The 19748-nt window shown below is 42.3% G+C and overlaps 1 protein-coding gene across 4 annotated transcripts in view; it reads left to right on the top strand.

Moving 5' to 3' along the window:
* Window positions 1-19748, top strand: part of GPD2 (glycerol-3-phosphate dehydrogenase 2) — a 294667-nt gene that overhangs the window by 86099 nt on the left and 188820 nt on the right. For all 4 annotated transcript variants that reach the window (XM_040357935.1, XM_040357937.1, XM_040357936.1 and 1 more), the window contains exons 5-6: window positions 122-219; window positions 4295-4458. In XM_040357935.1, the coding sequence (XP_040213869.1) occupies window positions 122-219; window positions 4295-4458 (262 nt within the window). The remainder of the gene's footprint in view (window positions 1-121; window positions 220-4294; window positions 4459-19748) is intronic.

Here is a 19748-nt window from a genome sequence, read left to right as displayed (position 1 = left end):
CCCAATTGGATTTATCCCTATCAGATCTATGTCTATTTAGGCTCTGGAAATGTTATGTTTTTTAGGGTACAGCTATGATTTTATTTATTGATAATGTAACTGAATTCTCTTTGCTTTTCAGTACAAACTTGTAAAAGAAGCTCTTCATGAACGTGCCAACCTGCTGGAGATTGCTCCTCATTTATCTGCCCCTCTGCCTATTATGCTGCCTGTATACAAGTAAGAAATTGAGCATTTCAAATTTGTTTTTAAAGGGAGAGTCTGTAGAAGAATGTTCAGTTTTGAGTGAGTGCTGGTGAATGCATAACCTGCCAGATCTATATAACATATAGAATTAAAGTGTTTGTTACCCTAAAAATAAAAAATAAATAAAAAAATGGATCCTGCTCCTTTTTAAAGCATGTTATATAGCACAGTGCTTGTGCTGTGTAATTTTGGCCCCCTATAACACCTGAAAGATCTGGCTGATCCTGCCTGGTTCTGCCCTCCCCCCTGTAAACTGACCACGGTTTATCATGGCTGCTGAGCCCTGACACCATGGTCAGTTTATGTGCCTCTGTCAGCCACAGCCCTGCTCTCTATCCCCTCTGTCATCCTCCCTCCCTGCCAGTCAGCTCTTACCAATCCCACCCCCCGCCCGCCTCCCCCTCCTGCTGCTGAAATACCTTTATAAACTACACACAATCCCCCCTGTTATAAATCCTCCTATGCTGCAATGTATGTTCTTTGTAAAAAGAATGCCTTTTCTACCTTCACAGCGCCGATTGACGGTCACGTGACTCCTCGAGGCTCCCCTCTTCCCCAGCTGACATCTCGACTCTCTCCTCCTCTCCTCCCGACTGACGTCAGCTGGGGAATTTCGGCCGCTCTAGCTGTCAGATCAGGAGAGGGAGCCTCGGAGTCACTTGACCACTGATCGGCGCTGTGAATTCAGGTAGAAATAGGCATCATTTTTACAAAGAACATGCACAGCAGTATAGGAGGCTTTATAATAGATGGGGTTGTGTATAGTTTATATAAAGTGGCTTAAAAACCACTTTAACTTTCTTCAAGATTCCCAGACTGATCCTCATCACTGTGGCTAAAAACGCTTAGGCGCGTCATACACAGGGTTGCCAACTTTCAGTAAATTTACAAACAGTTTGTAAGATCTGTAATTTTTTCATCTGTCCATAAATGTCCATTATGGACGTGTAGTCTGTATGTCAATAATGGACATTTATGGACAGATGCAAAAATTACAGATTTTATAGACTGTTTGTAAATTTTCTGACGATTGGCAACCCTGGTGTGAATGGTGTGGTGTGAATGAACAAATTCCTCTGCTGGGCTGTTGTATTTTGACAGCCACCAGTGGCGGCTGTCAGACTATCGAAACAGTGCTTGCAGCTTATTGGATGCAGTCACTGTTTGGTCGACAATTTTTGTCCCAGCCCCCTTAAAAAAAGTTGAGCCATCTCGAGCAGGCAAGGCCACCCTTGGTTAGAATTTTAGCTAATTCAGAGAAATCACTAAAAATACTTTTGCTGCGCTAAACAAATAATTATGGTGCATCGATTAGTGAAATACCAAAGATCTTATTTAACATTAAATCATTACAAAACCTATAAACGGGAAACCATTTCCTCTTGTAACTCAGTCCATGGGATGATCCCACTCCTCACTGAGAAATCAAATTAATTAGTGCATCCTCTACCAGTGTCATAAACCGTCACAAAAAATGAATGTATGGAGACTTACCAGAGTACTGCATCAGTGGAAGCTCCCTGGCACACAACTTGATAGTAGATCAAATGCAAAGCCACCCAAAGATGTCATATTATTCTCACATTAAGGGTTGAGGGCATCCCCAAGGCTGGTTGCCACTCAAAAAAAATTCATAAAAGAGACCAATGCGCCACATAGTGTGAACCATATACCACAATTTTATTAAAAACTAGAAACTGCACTTGCATAGAAAAAAGCCAGATACAGAGCTGTATAATCACATCAACATGAAGTACACATCCAGGTCATGATGACGTCACTTGCGCATCCTTGCCCTGACCGGTTTCATCAAATATGACATTCTCAAAGGACAATTCTGAGGAATTGTCTGAAATTCAAACTGTGTATGACCAACGTTAGAGTTAGTGTACTTGCACTTATCGTTTAACGTTTATTTATTTATTTTGCTCTATAAACAAAAATAGAGCGACAATTTTGATAAACATGCAATATTTTTTACCTTTTGCTATAATAAATATCCCCCAAAAATATATAAAAAAAATCGTTTTTTTCCTTAATTTAGGCCGATACGTATTCTACCTATTTTTGGTATAAAAAAAATCGCAATAAGCATTTTTGTTTGGTTTGTGCAAAATTTCTAGCATTTACAAAATCAGGGATAGTTTTATTGCATTTTTATCTTTTTTTTTTTTACTACTAATGGCGGTGATGAGCGTTTTTTTTTTTTTTTCGTGACTGCGACATTATGGCGGACACTTCGAACAATTTTGACACATTTTTGGGACCATTATAATTTTCACAGCAAAAAATGCTATAAAAATGCATTGTTTACTGTGAAAATTACAATTGCAGTTTGGGAGTTAACCACTAGGTGGCGCTGAAGGGGTTAAGTGTGACCTCATATGTGTTTCTAACTGTAGGGGGCGGGGCTGGACGTGTGACGTCATTGATCGCCTTTCCCTATATCAGGGAACAGACGATCAATGACAGCGCCACAGTGAAAAACGGGGAAGCTGTGTTTACACACACCTCTCCCCGTTCTTCAGCTCCGGGGACCGACCGCTGGACTCCGGTGGCCATCGGGTGCGCCGGTCCTGCGGCCGCGGTCACGGAGCTTCGGACCGGGTCGCGGGCGTGCGCCCGCGACCCATAGCTGGGCACTTAAAGAGGACGTACAGGTACGTGCTTTTGCCTAGCCATGCCATTCTGCCGACATATATGTGCAGGAGGCGGTCCTTAAGTGGTTAAGAGGCTCCATCCCTGGACTTGGTAAAAAGGAACTGAACACTTTAACTTAACCCAACAGGTCATGTTTTCAGGATTTCCCTCAGATAAAACAGCTGTCGTAATTGCTAAGGCAGTGAAACTGATCAAAGCAACTGCGCAAAATAATGGAAAGCCTGAAAACATGACCTGTTGGGGTGCCTTGAGGACTGGAGTTGAGAAACACTGATCTACAGTATGGGATCTAAGGCACTGTTGCCTCTTACTGCTAGTCTCAGAAGATTTGGAGTGAGATTTGGTGACGTCACTACTATATGGCTTACTGTTCTCTGTTCTCTACAGGGGGCCTTGAGGTTTCTTCAGAGGTGCCTTGGCAAAATGCCTAAAAATTGCCCAAAAATTTGCAAGACTAGTGATGTCATTAGCGTTTATAAGAAGGGTGTTGATCACCTACACCGCATCCTTGTCTGACTCTCCCCTGCCACTCTCCGTCAGCACTGGGGTCACATTAGCTGAGTAATGGAGAGAAACTCAGGGAGAGGAGAAACACTGGAATACTAGTCAGTACTTGTGTGGAAAAGTGTATGTTTAGTGTCCTACGTGTGTAAAAACAAATGGAATCATTTTTATTTTTTTATTTTAGAATGGTGTGCCTTGAAAAAAACGTATTCTCCCTTCAAAACACATTAAAGCGGAGGTTCCCCCTAAAACAATTATATACCATCCCATCCAGCATACTTGCGTCAGCTACATTTCATTTTCTTTTCATCCTCCCGCGGGGAATAGGCGTTCCTATCAAGAGGCGTAGATGATTGACGTGCGGAAAAGGCGCATTACGCGTTCCGAAAATAGCCGATCTGGGACACAGCGCTATACGGCGCCTGCGCACAGACTAGGAGCTGCCTGCGCAGGCGCCGTATATAGCCGAGTCTCAGATCGGCTATTTTCGGAACGCGTGACGCTCCTTTTCCGCACGTCAATCATCTGCGCCTCTTCATAGGAACGCCTATTCCCCGCGGGAGGATGAAAAGAAAATGAACGATTAAACGGTAAGTACAGCGAAAAAAAAAAAAAAACATACTGTAGCTGACGCAAGTATGCTGGATGGGATGGTATATAATTGTTTTAGGGTGAACCTCCACTTTAATATGTAAGTCCATTTGGTTCCCATGGAATATTGGTTATGACGGCTCTTGCTGCCATAACAACCAACCGTCCCCATCTTGGGTATTGCAGAAGGTAGAACCAAAAAATGACTGTGATTGGTCGCTACTTTTAAATGATAAAAGATTAACGTATTATTTATTTAATGTATGTGCCATTGTTCTTTGTTTTGAATTAGGTGGTGGCAGTTACCGTACTACTGGGTTGGCATCAAGGCCTATGATCTTGTAGCTGGCAGCCAGTGCCTAAAAAGCAGTTATGTTCTCAGTAAATCCAAAGCCTTAGAATTGTTTCCAATGCTTCGAAAAGACAAACTTGTGGGGGCCATTGTCTACTATGATGGTATGTATCTGATGTATCATTCTTTTAATTTCGTGTTTTAAACAGATTAATGCTTATCTGATCAAAAAACAAATACAAATGTGTATTACAAAGGTCTTATATTTATATGTTGTGGCGAAAATTGTTTTATTTTTTTAGCCTTTTTTTCCCCTTATCTTCACCTGGTGGTCCTACTAATAATACACCACCTGGCCTAGGGTGGCTCACTTACTCAACTGTATCTATAGAAAAGCAATGTTTGTCACTCGGCTGTTATCCATATCTGAACAACAAACACATCTTCCTTCCTTCATCTCCAATACATAGAGGGCCAGGAAATAGTAGTTCACAGAAGATGGCTTGGAAGGAAGATAACACTGTTTGAGATTTCAGCTACATTTGCAGAAAGCTAAGCATACTGACTATAATAATAACATATATCAGAATTATTCCTTAGGTACATTTTATTGCCCTCTCAGCCATTAGGGTGTGGTCCCAGAACCTCAGTATAGCACAAAAGGACTACTATGTTCAACAAGTTTGGTCACAATATAGGAGGCTCAGAATGGGCCCAAACATTTATTCCTATACAAAATTATAAATAGAATACAAATACAGTGAACCTCGTTTTAAGAGGGCCTGAGGTACGGGGGCGCAGGAGCCGAGAAAAGCCGAACATTGGCCTGCAGTACCTCATTTGGCCTGAGGTACGGGGGGCGCAGGAAACTAGCCGAAGTGTCCTCGGACCTTTTCTGCAGTTTTTGATGCTCTTTGTCAACCCCCACTTCTGGCCGCATTCGGTATTGCATCCCATTGAAGTCAATGCGGAACTAATTATTTTTGTTTCCCATGACTTCAATGGGAAAACTCGCTTTGATATGCGAGTACTTTGGATTATGAGCATACTCCTGGAACGAATTATGCTCTTTATCCGAGGTTCAACTGTATTACAAAGTTCATTAGAAATCCACAACATGGCAATGTTGTCATTATAACCTCACCACTGGTTTGGACCACCCATCAGTGCTGTATTATGGCCTAGGCCGACAAGGCCCAGGCCTAGGGCGGCACTTTGCAGGGGGCGGCAAAAAAGCCTGTCCCCCTGTCCTAATCCCATCCTGTCCCCCTATCCTCATCCCATCCTTTCCTTCTTTCCTCATCCCATCCTGTCCCTCTGTCCTCATCCCATCCTATCCCTTTGTCCTCATCCCATCCTGTCCCTCTGTCCTCATCCCACCCTGTTCCTCTGTCCTCATCCCACCCTGTCCCTCTGTCCTCATCCCACCCTGTCCCTCTGTCCTCATCCCACCCTGTCCCTCTGTCCTCATCCCACCCTGTCCCTCTGTCCTCATTCCATCCTGTCCCTCTGTCCTCATCCCACCCTGTCCCTCTGTCCTCATCCCACCCTGTCCCTCTGTCCTCATCCCATCCTTCCCCCCTTGTCGTCTTCATCCCACCCTGTCCCTCTGTCCTCATCCCACAGCATCCCTCTGTCCTCCTCCCATGAAAATGACAGAGCGGGTCTTAAAAAGGAAGGGGCGTAGTCTTGACAGGAGGGGGTGCGTCATATATAAAGTAGGGGGTGTGCGAGTTTCGTCAGGCCTAGGGCAGCACAAAACCTAAATACACCCCTGCCACCCATACAATGCTACCTATAGATAACCTTTGGATCTACAATAATAAGCTGGAAAACACACTGGTCCCAGGAGACAGCGGGGACCAGTAATGATGGACCGCGCGACTCCCACATGCGCAGTAGGGAACCAGGCAGTGAAGCCGCAACGCTTCACTTCCTGATTCCTTCACCGAGGATGGCGGCGGGGGCAGCCGAGAGATGAGCGATTGCTCGGTTTGAGCAATGAGGCGATGCGCTGGCAGGAGGAAGCAAAATCTCCTGCAAGCAGCATCTTTGGAGCGGTGAGAGGAGCGGTGTGTATACTGCTCCTTCACCACTCCTTCCCATTGAAAATAATAGGACACCGCGGTAATACCGCCGGCAATGCGCCTCTGCAGAGGCGCATTGCCGGCGGCATTAACCTCTCTTCGGCCGCTAGCGGGGGTTAAACCTGCACCGCTAGCGGCTAAATACCGCTGCAATTCCGACGGTATATCGGCACTATTTCGCCATTGCACATCCTGCCCCAGTGTGAAAGGGGCCTTACTGAAAATGTTCTTAGCCTGAATAATGAAAACTATTGCAACCACAGCATCTAAGGCCCACAAAGCTGCAATATAATATTTTTTATGTTTTTTTATTTTTTTTGCTTTGTGTTTTTTTTTTTTTTTGCTTTGTGTTTTTGTTTTGTCATTCTGGAATGCTTAATTTTCAATTTTGGGTGATTTTATGTTACAAACGCAAGTGTTGCTTTTTTTTAGTTATTTTTTTGAGGTATTATTTCAATGGAGATGGAATTTTTTTTCTTTTCTTGATTGATGGCCAATTCTGCTGTATTCTGGTTTCCTTGTGAGAATGTCTTTGGACAGATTGGTATTTCTGTGGATGGCCTGTGCTTTGACACCGCAGCAATGAACTTGATTTTCTTATAGGGAAGCAATTGTAAAATAAGTTAAATGCTTCCCTTCAAACACGGTGTGCAGGTTATAGATTTTAGCACCTTCTTTATAATCTGCCTTTGCGAATTGTAACCTATGAATCACACCTTGGTGAGACTCCCATCCAATGATTTAGAATTCTAGCAATGACTCTGGGCAAAGCCTACAGGGTCCAGGAAGATTAAGAAATACATTTTTAACAAATGAGGAACATCAAGAACAGATCATTGAAGACAAAAGCTATAATCATTCTCCTGGGCAAAACTATGCAAAGATTATTGTACCCAAAAGAATACTGTTCTCGAAAAGCGAGATGTCAAATGAAAGTTTCATAAAGACGATAAAATATGGTTTAAATTGCCATGTTTACCTGGCAGAGCTTGTTAACTTTGAAGTTCTATTTAAAGGGGTTGTGCAAGCTAAATATGGTAAGTTGGTTGTAGGGGCTAAACTCAATTTTCTTTAGAAGAATAAAACATCTACCGGTATTTGTTACATGTCAGGCATAAAACCAGTAAACATAAAAATATTACAACTATGAAGTACTGTAAGCAATCATTAGATGGGTGTCTGTTTATTATTTTTAGCCACCCTACTACTGCCACATTGTAAAAAAGATGGTGAATAGCGTTTATAAGTGGAGCTACTGAAAATACGCAAGTTGCCAGTACACCCGTTGGATGCCTGTGGTTATTGGAGAGCACACAATAAACGGATCCAATCAGAGTGGCTCTGTGCCTTGTGATTGCTGTAATGGCCAATTATAGTGATCACAAATGTAAACGCTGCCTGAGCCCACCTCTTCTCTAACAACCGCTGATCACTGAAGCAGATTGTTCTGCTGGAGAGAGATGAGGGGAAAGCCAGGCTGCTGCCCCAGTAAAGTATATTATTAATATTATCATTATTATTACAAATTAATAAGTGAAGTTAAACCTTGATCAATAGCGGTCAGACCATAGATTTACCCAGTGATTTCTGAGCCACCCCCTCCATATGCCTGTACATGTTTGAATATGACACCCCCTATATAACCCCCCCCCCCACACACACACACACACACACACACACACACACTTCCTGTATATTTGTAAATACGATAATCCTCCACCCCCCCTCCCCATAGAATGTACACACCCCACTCCTGCCTGTAATTGTGTGCATAAGAGTCCCCCTCACTCCACCCAATGAAATACATTTTGGCCTAAATTTATAAAAATGTTTTATAGCAGAGAGTAAGGCAAACAAGTTTTTTTTTTTTTTACATTTTCCTTATTTATTTGTATATATAATGTATTATACAAAAAAAAATGAAATACTACAAACATAAAGCTGTATTTGTAAAATGGCTGAGAAATGGTCTTGTAATAAAGGGGTATATACAGACTGGTAAGTGATTAAGAGTCCTATAGTAGGTTGGAATCAAACCAGGTTGCCTATGAGATTGGATTGTGCCTATGAGGTTGTTGGCTAGTTTTATTTCCAGGTCTTGCAAGTAATGATCATTTTGTAACAATCACACACAAGAGGTAATGGGGGGCCATAGTTAGAATTACAGTTAAAATTGTAGAAGATAAGAAAAATTAAAGCGGTTCTAAAGGCAAGACACTATTACATTTTTTGCCTGAATATATTCCCTGCACTAAATAATAAAAAATAAAAATCTTATGTCTTAAACACCCCCCCTGCCCAAATATTTATTTGCCTCTTTTCTCTATCCAGTACTGTGCCAGCTCTCCATTTTCTCACTGGACACAGAGGGAGCAGCAGGAGCCATTGGCTCCTGCTGCTGTCAGTCAAATCGTGGGAGGAGGGAGGGCTGAGCCACACTGTTAGGAAGCCTGGTTCAGAAATGCGCCTGCATGAGTGCCCCACAACACACAGCTTGCTATGAGGCACTCAGAGAAGACGAGGAGCAGAGACTCCGAAGGAGTAGATAAGGGACCGCTCTGTGCAATACCGTTGCACAGAACAGGTACTAGTAAGTGTAACATGTTTATTTAAACAAGAGCCTTTACAAACACTTTTAACCTTTATGAAACGGTCTCTTGGTCCTTTAGGAGCCAAACCATTTTTGATGCCTTTACGTTGGATAAAAACACAAATGAAGAAATGGTTTGCTTTGAGCAGCACAAACAGTTCTCCTTTTTATGAACTGTCTATTCTGAGGCTCTTTATGAGCCAGCAGCAGTTTCTGAATGTTAATGTCTGAGTGCTTGGTGCTTATTCTGTGGTGTGATGGAGGAAGGGGAAAAAAAAAGGAAAGCAACATGGTAACACTGAATTCCTGATAAGGTTCTCTGCCAAACTGTCACAGATTTGGAACAATATTTTTATGATTGGAAAAAAGAAACACATTGGCAAACTGAGAATCTGCTTAATACAAAAGGGCAGCCATTTTACTTGAAATCTTGGTGCACAAACAGAGTAAAAAGATAGCGGCTCTAAATGTCTCTCCCGAGATTCCTGACAAGTTGAAAGACGGCTGGTTATTGTTCAGCTCAAATCGCTCGCTTTGAAACAGATGTGACAGCTATGAAAGTGGATGCTGGTGTTCTGACTGCTGAAAGGAACAGAGACTGGCTATATAAATGAGATGCATGTACCTGACCACTTCGTCTGGTGTGTTTGGGTGCAATAATAGCAATCTGGCATGGTTCGCTTAAATAGGAATTTAAAGGACCACTAAACTTAAAAAAAATAAAAATAATAAGTTACGTTAAATGTAAGATGTAATATTATTCACACCGCTGTGTGTAAAAGTCCCCAAGTCTGCGGAGGAATGTACTGTACAAATATTTAAAGGGGTTGTATAGGCTTGTCCCAAATTTGCCCCCTCTACTTCTCTAGGGCATGTCCTGGCATAAATATTTTCTTTTACATTACATTTTTACATTAACTGTATATCAAGAAACATCTTTTATTATCCCAGTAACATCATCCCAGGATTGTAAATTCTTGCGGCGACAGAACTACATCTCCCAAGATCCCTTTCCCTACACACAGTATGTCGGCAAGTTTATGGTAGTCAAAAGAGCTGTATTGTTTTACTAGAAAATAAATCAATGTATGCAAGGGACAAGAACATGGTGGTGACAGGCAGGGTCCAGCAGATGGAGAACTTGGGCAGGGGCGTGTCTTTGTCTTCCAGCAGCTGCCTCTGCCGACTATTGTATACTGACATCTGGCACTACCGGATGTTGACACACACACATTAAAGCCTAGTACACACTAATAGTATTTTTTTCGTTCAACCCATCGGGCTGAACGAAAAAAAACTGAAGGAGCTCAAGAGGAGCTGCTGCACTAACAATCATATGTTAGTACATCCATCTCCCCTGCTGAGCTGCTGTGCCAATCGGCAGACCCTTTTCGGTCATGCCCCCTTGACGGAAGCTGGCTTCTGTCAGACCGGCTGCCATACACATGTACCGAATGTCGGACGGTTTCTATTGAACCAGCCAATGCCGCTGGATATTTGGCCGTGTGTACTAGACTTAATAGTAAAGACATCTGATTGGCTGAAGTCACTGTTCTGTTGACTTTTTTCAGCTCACTTATAGCTATATAGTTTGTAAGGGTGAATAAAGACATCAGTCTATCCAGTTCAGCCTGTGTGGGTGTGTGTATGCATTTATGTCTCTAATACTTCCTATATCCCTGTATATTGGTTACGCTAACAGTTTTTTTTTAAGTTGTTGCCACTTTTACTGACACCACCGATTGTGGAAGGGAGTCCCACACCTTTACCATTCTAACAGTAAATAACCCCTTATGCAGTTTAAGGCTAAAGCTTTTGAGCAACCTGAGACTAAACAGTTTTCTTTCTATGCTACAGTCACCACTCACCATTTACATATATATATATATATATAAGGGTTGTCCCGATACCAATACTAGTATCGTTATCGGAACCGATACCGAGCATTTGTGCGAGTACTTGTACTCGCACAAATGCTCCTGATGCCTGAGCCGATACCCGGAAGTCGGCGGACGGAGAGGGGGCAGTGGGGTAGCGTGGGGAGCGCCGTCTTTACATACGAAACAACCCTTATCTTCTCCCCCTCAACCTCCCCAGTTACAGAAAAAGGAAAAAGAGATCATATTTGCAATACATTTTTTTAGTTATGTGTTCTATTCCAAGTCCCCTTTTCTCCCATAAATGTATTATTTGAAACCTCCACTCCTGCCCTCATATAGCCCCCTGTCGCACCATTGACTCCCCTTCTATTCCATCTCTTTCCTCACCATCCCAATACCTGCTCTCTCCTCCCTCCCCTCAACCTTTTGCCCTCATTCACACTACTCAACCATTCCTATTCATCACCTCTTATTTTAATTGCGTTAGTTCTCTGCCCATTTTCTTTTTCCTTTGATATAGGTATCGTTTATCCCTTGCCTCTCTTAAAACCTCCTTATACTCCTTCCTCTTTACAAATGGTTCATAACTATTAGTGTCTTCCACCTCACTCTAGGAGGGGTATTCTTTTGCCTCCCACCAGGGTTTCCAGATCTCTTCATATTTCTTTAAACAGCCTTGTCTGACATATACAGATTTTTCCTTCCAGATTGTCTCGTTCATGCCTCGCTCCCATTCTATACAGGATGGGGGCGAGACGGACTGCCACCTTTTTGTGCTATCAATTTCCTCGCCTGAAATAAACATCTGCGGATTGCAATCTGGGTGCATCCGGGGTTTCCTTCTCCCTTTACAAGCCCAATACACAAAGCCTCACATCCGGATTTAAAGGTCCTCTGAATACCTAACTTATAACTCCGGACACTTCCTTCCAGTAACGGAATAGCTTCGGACACCCCCAAAACATGTGTATTAAATCACCTTCCCTTTCCCCACTTCTTGGGCTACTAGCGTCTGAACTATGGCCTAACAAAAAGAGTCTTTGAGGAGTATAATAAGCTCTATATAGCAGGAACAAATGTGACATCTTTTGGGAGGGGGATAGTGAAACCAAAGAGCTCAATTCAAGGATTCTGCTCCAATTCTCTTCCGATATAATTCCTACATCCTTGTTCCCATCTACTACTACTTAGTGGGGCCCTTAGGTGTTATTGTATTTTTTAAAGCTGAGATACTGTCTGTTGTAAGTTTGCAACTGTGCACCCCAATTACAACTCCAGACCGCTCCTTTGATTTTTCAATCAAAGTCTGTCAAGGCAGGTGGTGCTGACAGGGCCACCCATAGCTCCGATTTTGGCCAATTCACAGTATACCCAAGACAGTAGACACACGTTTAAAAAAACTACAAGTGCAAAATTGGTTTTGGCCATCTGGAGTGATCCTTTTAATCTTGGCACTGGCCCTGCGAATGCACATTTGTGGGTTTTGAAGTTTTTAAAGAAAGGATATTGCAGTGCACCATACATCAACCTTCTTGTGACACATCCCTCCTTAGAATCCCACCTGCCACCATACCTCTGAATTTTATGTACTAGAAGAGTTGTAAAGCCTATAGCACTCTGCAGTAGGTCCAGTGATTACTTTAAAAAGATTATTGCTCTATGTCCTGTGGTCCCAATCTGTGCATGATGCTACGTTCCCCTCGGTATACCAGCGCTAAGACCATTATATTTTTATATTTCAAAGCCTCCAGATCTGGCCTAGAGTAGACGAAGAAAAGAATTATATGTTTGGATGATCTCATAAAATCACATTGATAATTATGCTGTGGTGCTTATGAGCAGAGTCGCTTTGTGGCTATTTTTAATTGATATCCATTCCCGGAGCCAGAGAACACAAAGAGCAGTATAAAGGGTGTAAGTACCAGCAGTAGCATTTCACAGACAACACCAGGGGCTATGCTTGCTCTGTCTTAGCATCTGGAAGCCAAAGCATATGTTGGATGTTAGCCTGGGTGTATACTATGTGTCCTATTTATTTAAGGCTGCCTTGGAAGGCACAACTTGCAAGAGTGTTTCTTAGGGGTACATGTCAGAGTTGATTTAGCATTGAATTGAATTTGGATACTCCTGAACGGCAAAAAGGCAACATTTTTGGGCAGGAATGTGGCTGCTATGTGAGCAGCGATCTGTCACTTTCATTTATGTAGCTCTAGGTCATCTGTGAAAGCGCTATTGCGGAGATTTCAATAAATTAAAATAAGCTTTGTTTAAAGAACTGTTTATTTTTTTTTCTTTGAGGCACTTCTCATACTTAGAAATAATCTAAACTATGCAAGGATATGTATTAAATGGTTTGGAACTGGAAGACATTGTTTGCTAAAGCACTGTAGATCATAAACAATCAAAAACAAAAAGTGTAGCACACTACCACTCAAAAACATATATTTGTATAAAAATATCTGAATGTTAGTCATTCATATAATATTTTATGAAAGTCATTAGTCATTCAAAATACTTAATCATAACCCTCATTTTATATATATATATATATATATATATATATATATATATATATATAGTTGTGAAATAAAAATGTGCAAAGAATAAATATAGGCCCGGATTCACAAAGCACTTGCGCCGACGTATCTCCAGATACGCCGCGTAAGTGCAAATATGCGCCGTCGTATCTATGCACCCGACCCACATACTAAGATACGTCTAAAAACAGGCTTCATCCCACCAACGTAACTTGTCTACGCCGGCGTAGAGTGGGCACATATTTACGCTGGGCGCATTTGGCGCACCCATTGATTTTTTATTCAAATATGCAAATGAGAAAGATACAGCGATTCACGAACGTACGTGCGCCCGACGCAGTGCGCGTAAAGTTCTACGTCCGGCGTAAAGTTATGCCCCATAAAGGAGGTGTAACTCAGCAGCATCCATGCAAAGGGCTGCACCAGGCAACACAAGCCGGCGTATTTTACGTAGTTTACATTGTACGTGACTATTGCTGGGCGTAGCTTACGTTCACGCCGTAGGCAGTGATCCGTCGTATCTTATGTAGTTGTTCCGACGTATTTGTGAGTATGCGCACTGGGATGTGTCCACGGGACGGTGCATGCGCAGTTGGCGATACGTATCTGTCTGGCGCTCGGCCCATCATTTGCATGGGGTCACGCCTCATTAGCATGGCTCACGCCCACTTCCATTTACGCCTTGGAAACCCAGCGCAGTTTTGGGAGCATTGGCTTTGTGAATTTAATGCTTGCCTCTCTGCGCTGCATCGGCGTAGCATACAGGAGATACGCTACGGCGGCATAAATGTGCGCCAGTGTCTGTGAATCCGGGCCATAGTGTATAAATAAATAGGATGAAGTCCACACCGATTTAAATTTAATGCCCTGCATTAAGATTGCATGCGTTCTCCAGGAACAAACGTGTCCAAATAAGAATGTGCTCCAAATCTCATGTGCAAAAAATATAAATAAACATATTATGCAGGAGTGCTCCTCCTCTATGTATCCACCAGCAGTCTGAGCTGCCTCTTACCTCCACGGCCGACCTACACAATGGTAAGGTCAACCAAAGCTGTCCCAGACACCTGGGTGTATAATACTGCATAAGTCCTCCAAGAGTAGGTGAGACCAACCCAAACCATGCCACAGGTACTACTCAGCAGAAAAAATGAAACAACAAACCTTCCATAGTGTAATTAGTTTAAATGAAACCATTTATTCATTAAGAGATGAAAAAGTACTCACAAACACAGTGCACTATAAATCCACCGCACAAGATATAATCACCAAATTGCATTACATATACATTGTAAATAAAAGAGTAAATTCTGCACTAATAGTAAAATTTGAGCAAAATGCTGGTGAAAGCTAAGCTGCGACACAAACATGTGAAACCATGCAAACAGAAATATGTAAGAGAAAATAGTCACGCTAAAACAACCTGTGTATGAGGTCGTGTACAAAAACCTAATAGTGCACCAAAATGAACAGTATCCAACAAAAAACGATTGCTGGCTGAAATCACCTATATAATCAAATATAAACAACGATTAAAAAAACAAAAACCAAAGTGAATATATAGAATAGAGATTAAACCTATACATTTAAAACTCACACTGGTATGCAATAAATTAGTAAAATTAAGAAAAATACGTGTATACAGGGAGTGCAGAATTATTAGGCAAGTTGTATTTTTGAGGCTTAATTTTATTATTGAACAACAACCATGTTCTCAATGAACCCAAAAAAACTCATTAATATCAAAGCTGAATATTTTTGGAAGTAGTTTTTAGTTTGTTTTTAGTTTTAGCTATTTTAGGGGGATTTCTGTGTGCGCAGGTGACTATTACTGTGCATAATTATTAGGCAACTTAACAAAAAAAATATATATACCCATTTCAATTATTTATTTTTACCAGTGAAACCAATATAACATCTCAACATTCACAAATATACATTTCTGACATTCAAAAACAAAACAAAAACAAATCAGTGACCAATATAGGCACCTTTCTTTGCAAGGACACTCAAAAGCCTGCCATCCATGGATTATGTCAGTGTTTTGATCTGTTCACCATCAACATTGCATGCAGCAGCAACCACAGCCTCCCAGACACTGTTCAGAGAGGTGTACTGTTTTCCCTCCTTGTAAATCTCACATTTGATGATGGACCACAGGTTCTCAATGGGGTTCAGATCAGGTGAACAAGGAGGCCATGTCATTAGTTTTTCTTCTTTTATACCCTTTCTTGCCAGCCACGCTGTGGAGTACTTGGACGCGTGTGATGGAGCATTGTCCTGCATGAAAATCATGTTTTTCTTGAAGGATGCAGACTTCTTCCTGTGCCACTGCTTGAAGAAGGTGTCTTCCAGAAACTGGCAGGAGGACTGGGAGTTGAGCTTGACTCCATCCTCAACCCGAAAAGGCCCCACAAGCTCATCTTTGATGATACCAGCCCAAACCAATACTCCACCTCCACCTTGCTGGCGTCTGAGTCGGACTGGAGCTCTCTGCCCTTTACCAATCCAGCCACGGGCCCATTCATCTGGCCCATCAAGACTCACTCTCATTTCATCAGTCCATAAAACCTTAGAAAAATCAGTTTTGAGATATTTCTTGGCCCAGTCTTGACGTTTCAGCTTGTGTGTCTTGTTCAGTGGTGGTCGTCTTTCAGCCTTTCTTACCTTGGCCATGTCTCTGAGTATTGCACACCTTGTGCTTTTGGGCACTCCAGTGATGTTGCAGCTCTGAAAAATGGCCAAACTGGTGGCAAGTGGCATCTTGGCAGCTGCACGCTTGACTTTTCTCAGTTCATGGGCAGTTATTTTGCGCCTTGGTTTTTCCACACGCTTCTTGCGACCCTGTTGACTATTTTGAATGAAACGCTTGATTGTTCGATGATCACGCTTCAGAAGCTTTGCAATTTTAAGAGTGCTGCATCCCTCTGCAAGATATCTCACTATTTTTGACTTTTCTGAGCCTGTCAAGTCCTTCTTTTGACCCATTTTGCCAAAGGAAAGGAAGTTGCCTAATAATTCTGCACACCTGATATAGGGTGTTGATGTCATTAGACCACACCCCTTCTCATTACAGAGATGCACATCACCTAATATGCTTAATTGGTAGTAGGCTTTCGAGCCTATACAGCTTGGAGTAAGACAACATGCATAAAGAGGATGATGTGGTCAAAATACTAATTTGCCTAATAATTCTGCACTCCCTGTATAGAAAAAATTCAATGAAAAAATTGAAAAATATAGTTGATGTAGAAAGTCCCCTTATTAGTGCAAAGCGTCCAATTCCAAAGTATTAGGATAAAAGGTGATGTGTGAGTACATTGAATAAATTGTGATGGAAGAACTAGGGGCCAGATTATCGTACAATTGCGGCCGTGTAACGTAACCCGTTTACGTTACACCGCCACAAGTTTTCAGTTTTAGTGCCCGATCCACAAAGCACTTACCTGGAAACTTGCGGCGGTGTATCGTAAATACGTCTGGCGCAAGGCGGTCCAAATCGAATGGGCGGGTACAATTTTAATTTGGCGCGCTCCCGCGCCCGACCTACTGCGCATGCTCCGTTTCGTAACTCCCGCCGTGCTTTGCGCGAAGTGACGTCATTTTTTCGAACGGCGACACGCGTAGCGTACTTCCGTATTTCCCGGACGTGTTACGCAAACGACGTGAAATTTTAAATTTCGACGCGGGAACGACGGCCATACTTTAGACAGCAATATGTTTGCTGACTAAAGTTAGGGCACCCAAAACGACGACTAACTTTGCGACGGGAAACTAGACTAGCGGCGACTTAGCGAACGCGAAAAACCGTCGTGGATCGCCGTAACTCCTAATTTGCATACCCGACGCTGGTTTACGACGCAAACTCCCCCCAGCCGCGGTACTGCATCCTAAGATCCGACAGTGTTAAACAATTAGACCTGTCGGATCTTAGGGATATCTATGCGTAACTGATTCTATGAATCAGTCGCATAGATACACTGAGAGATACGACGGAGTATCTGAGCTACTCCGTCGTATCTCCTTTGTGAATCTGGGCCTAGATGTATATCCACCTGAGCGACGCGGCGTGCAGCGCTGCACCGATTCCCAAAAGTAATTTCTGTACTACTTTTGGTGACTTCGGGTTGCGATTTGTATAGACATCTGTGCATGAACCCGTCCCGGATGACTCTGAAATCGCTCCCGAAGTCGGACTGGCATGGGGGTATGAAATGAAACGATTTCAATCCCGCTGTCAGTGTGGTGAACTTGGGCTAAAAGAAGTATGGCCAAAGCCCTTTTGGCCCTACTTCTCATGTGGGTCACAGGAGTGCACTCAATTGTGATCACGTGATCATTCAGTTCTTGGCTTAGAGCCGACAGGGGGCAGCTGGTAGGTAAGAATAGATGTTTATTTTTTTACTATTTCCACACTTCCCCTTTTAATGATTTTTAAATATAGTATATTAATGAAAGAGAAACTAAAACAAAAAAAAAAGTGCAGGAAAATTATTACATTAAAATATATATTATTAAACAAACGATAACAATAGTATACTATATATAATATATACAGTAGTAAAATAAACAGGATTATATTGGTAGGAAACCATATGCTTTTGCATACTAGCACATTATGAAAGACTCCTCGTAGAATAAAGCCCTCCAGTAGGTGAACTGTCATATGGCTCCCTGACGCTTCCATCTTCACTGGTCTTCCTTCCAGGTTCGCAGGATTTGGTTGTTTGATTGGCTGAGCCGCGATGACGTCACTTACATGTGCTTTAGTAAAAAAAAAATCTGAGCTGCAAGTCTGTAATCTTTGCATATTTTAAATGCCTTAGTTTCTAGGTGCCAGACCTGTGGGACAGGGGCCACATGGGGTTCTTGTGGCACTTGTTTTCTGTGTAGGAGCCCTAAAAACAGTCATCTATTTTGGTGCAGTTGCGTATGAATTAATAAATATTCTTTAGAATTACTTCTGGTGGTTACATGGTGTGGTTTATGTTTTCACTTTTTTTTAAATATCTGAGGGGACTGTAAATGGGGAGTCCTATATAAAGTAAGTTAATCCCTATGCTGTGGAAGCTCTGCACTGGCCAAAATGGGAAGTTTCAGACGTGTGTGGCAAGTATGTGTGAAGTATAAAACTGGATGTAGGAACGATAAGTACAAATTTTGGTGACCATTTTATATTTACGGGATTGAGCATAGGCCTCCAGCTGGCCAATCTCATGGGACCAGTCCAGGCTAGAGAACTTTGCTGATGTTTTTACCAAACCGAAAGCAAGAGCTGTCTGTCTGTGACACCTTCCCCACCCCATCCCCTGCAGGTGCATATTTATATGTATAAAAAAAAGTACTTGCCCCTCATAGTTCTGCCCCTCGATCTCTAGCCTGCCTGCCTACTGGATAAAAAAAAATTCAGTTTACTACTTTTTTTAGTGGTTTCTTTGCAGTCATGCGACTCTGCAAAGTTTTCTGTATTGTCTTTTTACTGGATAGTGGGGGTAATGTTACTGTGCAAAGTGCATGGAGAACAAAGAAACGGGCGAATATATTATTACATACTCTGCGGGGGTTATTTACGAAAGACAACTCCACTTTGCTCTGTAACTGCACACTACAAGTGCAAAGTGCACTTGAAATTGCACTGAATGTGCACTTGGAAGTGTAGTCGCTGTAAATCTAAGGGAAAGATCTGAAATGAGGAGAAGCTCTGCTGATTTTATCATCCAATCATGTGCAAGCTAAAATGCTGTTTTTTATCTTCCTTGCATGTCCCCCTCGGATCTACAGCAACTGCACTTCCAAGAGCACTTTCAGTGCAATTTCAAGTGAACTTTGCACCTGTAGTTTGCCCTTGTAGTGCAAATGGATTTGCCTTTAGTAAATAACCCCCATTGTGCAGGTGCCACATCCTCAAATTTTAAAGAAGGTATATTTATTCGTGAGACACCACAGGGGTTATTTACGAAAGGCAAATCCACTTTGCACTACAAGTACAAACTACAAGTGTAAAGTTTACTTGAAATTGCACTGAAAGTACACGTGGAAGTGCAGTCGCTGTAAATCCGAGCGGTAGATCTGAAATGAGGGGAAGCTCTGCTGATTTTATCATCCATTCATGTGCAAGCTAAAATGCTGTTTTTTATTTTTCTTGCATGTCCCCCTCGGATCTACAGCGACTGCACTTCCAAGTGCACTTTCAGTGCAATTTCAAGTGCACATGGCACTTGTAGGCCCGGATTCAGAAAGGAGTTACGTCGGCGTATCTCCAGATACGCCGTCGTAACTCCGAATGCGGGCCGTCGCATCTCGGCGTCTGATTCATAGAATCAGATACGCCTCAATGTTGCCTAGATACGAGTGTTGTAA

This window comes from Rana temporaria, chromosome 6 (assembly GCF_905171775.1).
Source record: "Rana temporaria chromosome 6, aRanTem1.1, whole genome shotgun sequence".
NCBI lineage: Eukaryota > Metazoa > Chordata > Amphibia > Anura > Ranidae > Rana > Rana temporaria.
This window is presented reverse-complemented; position numbering and strand designations above follow the sequence as displayed.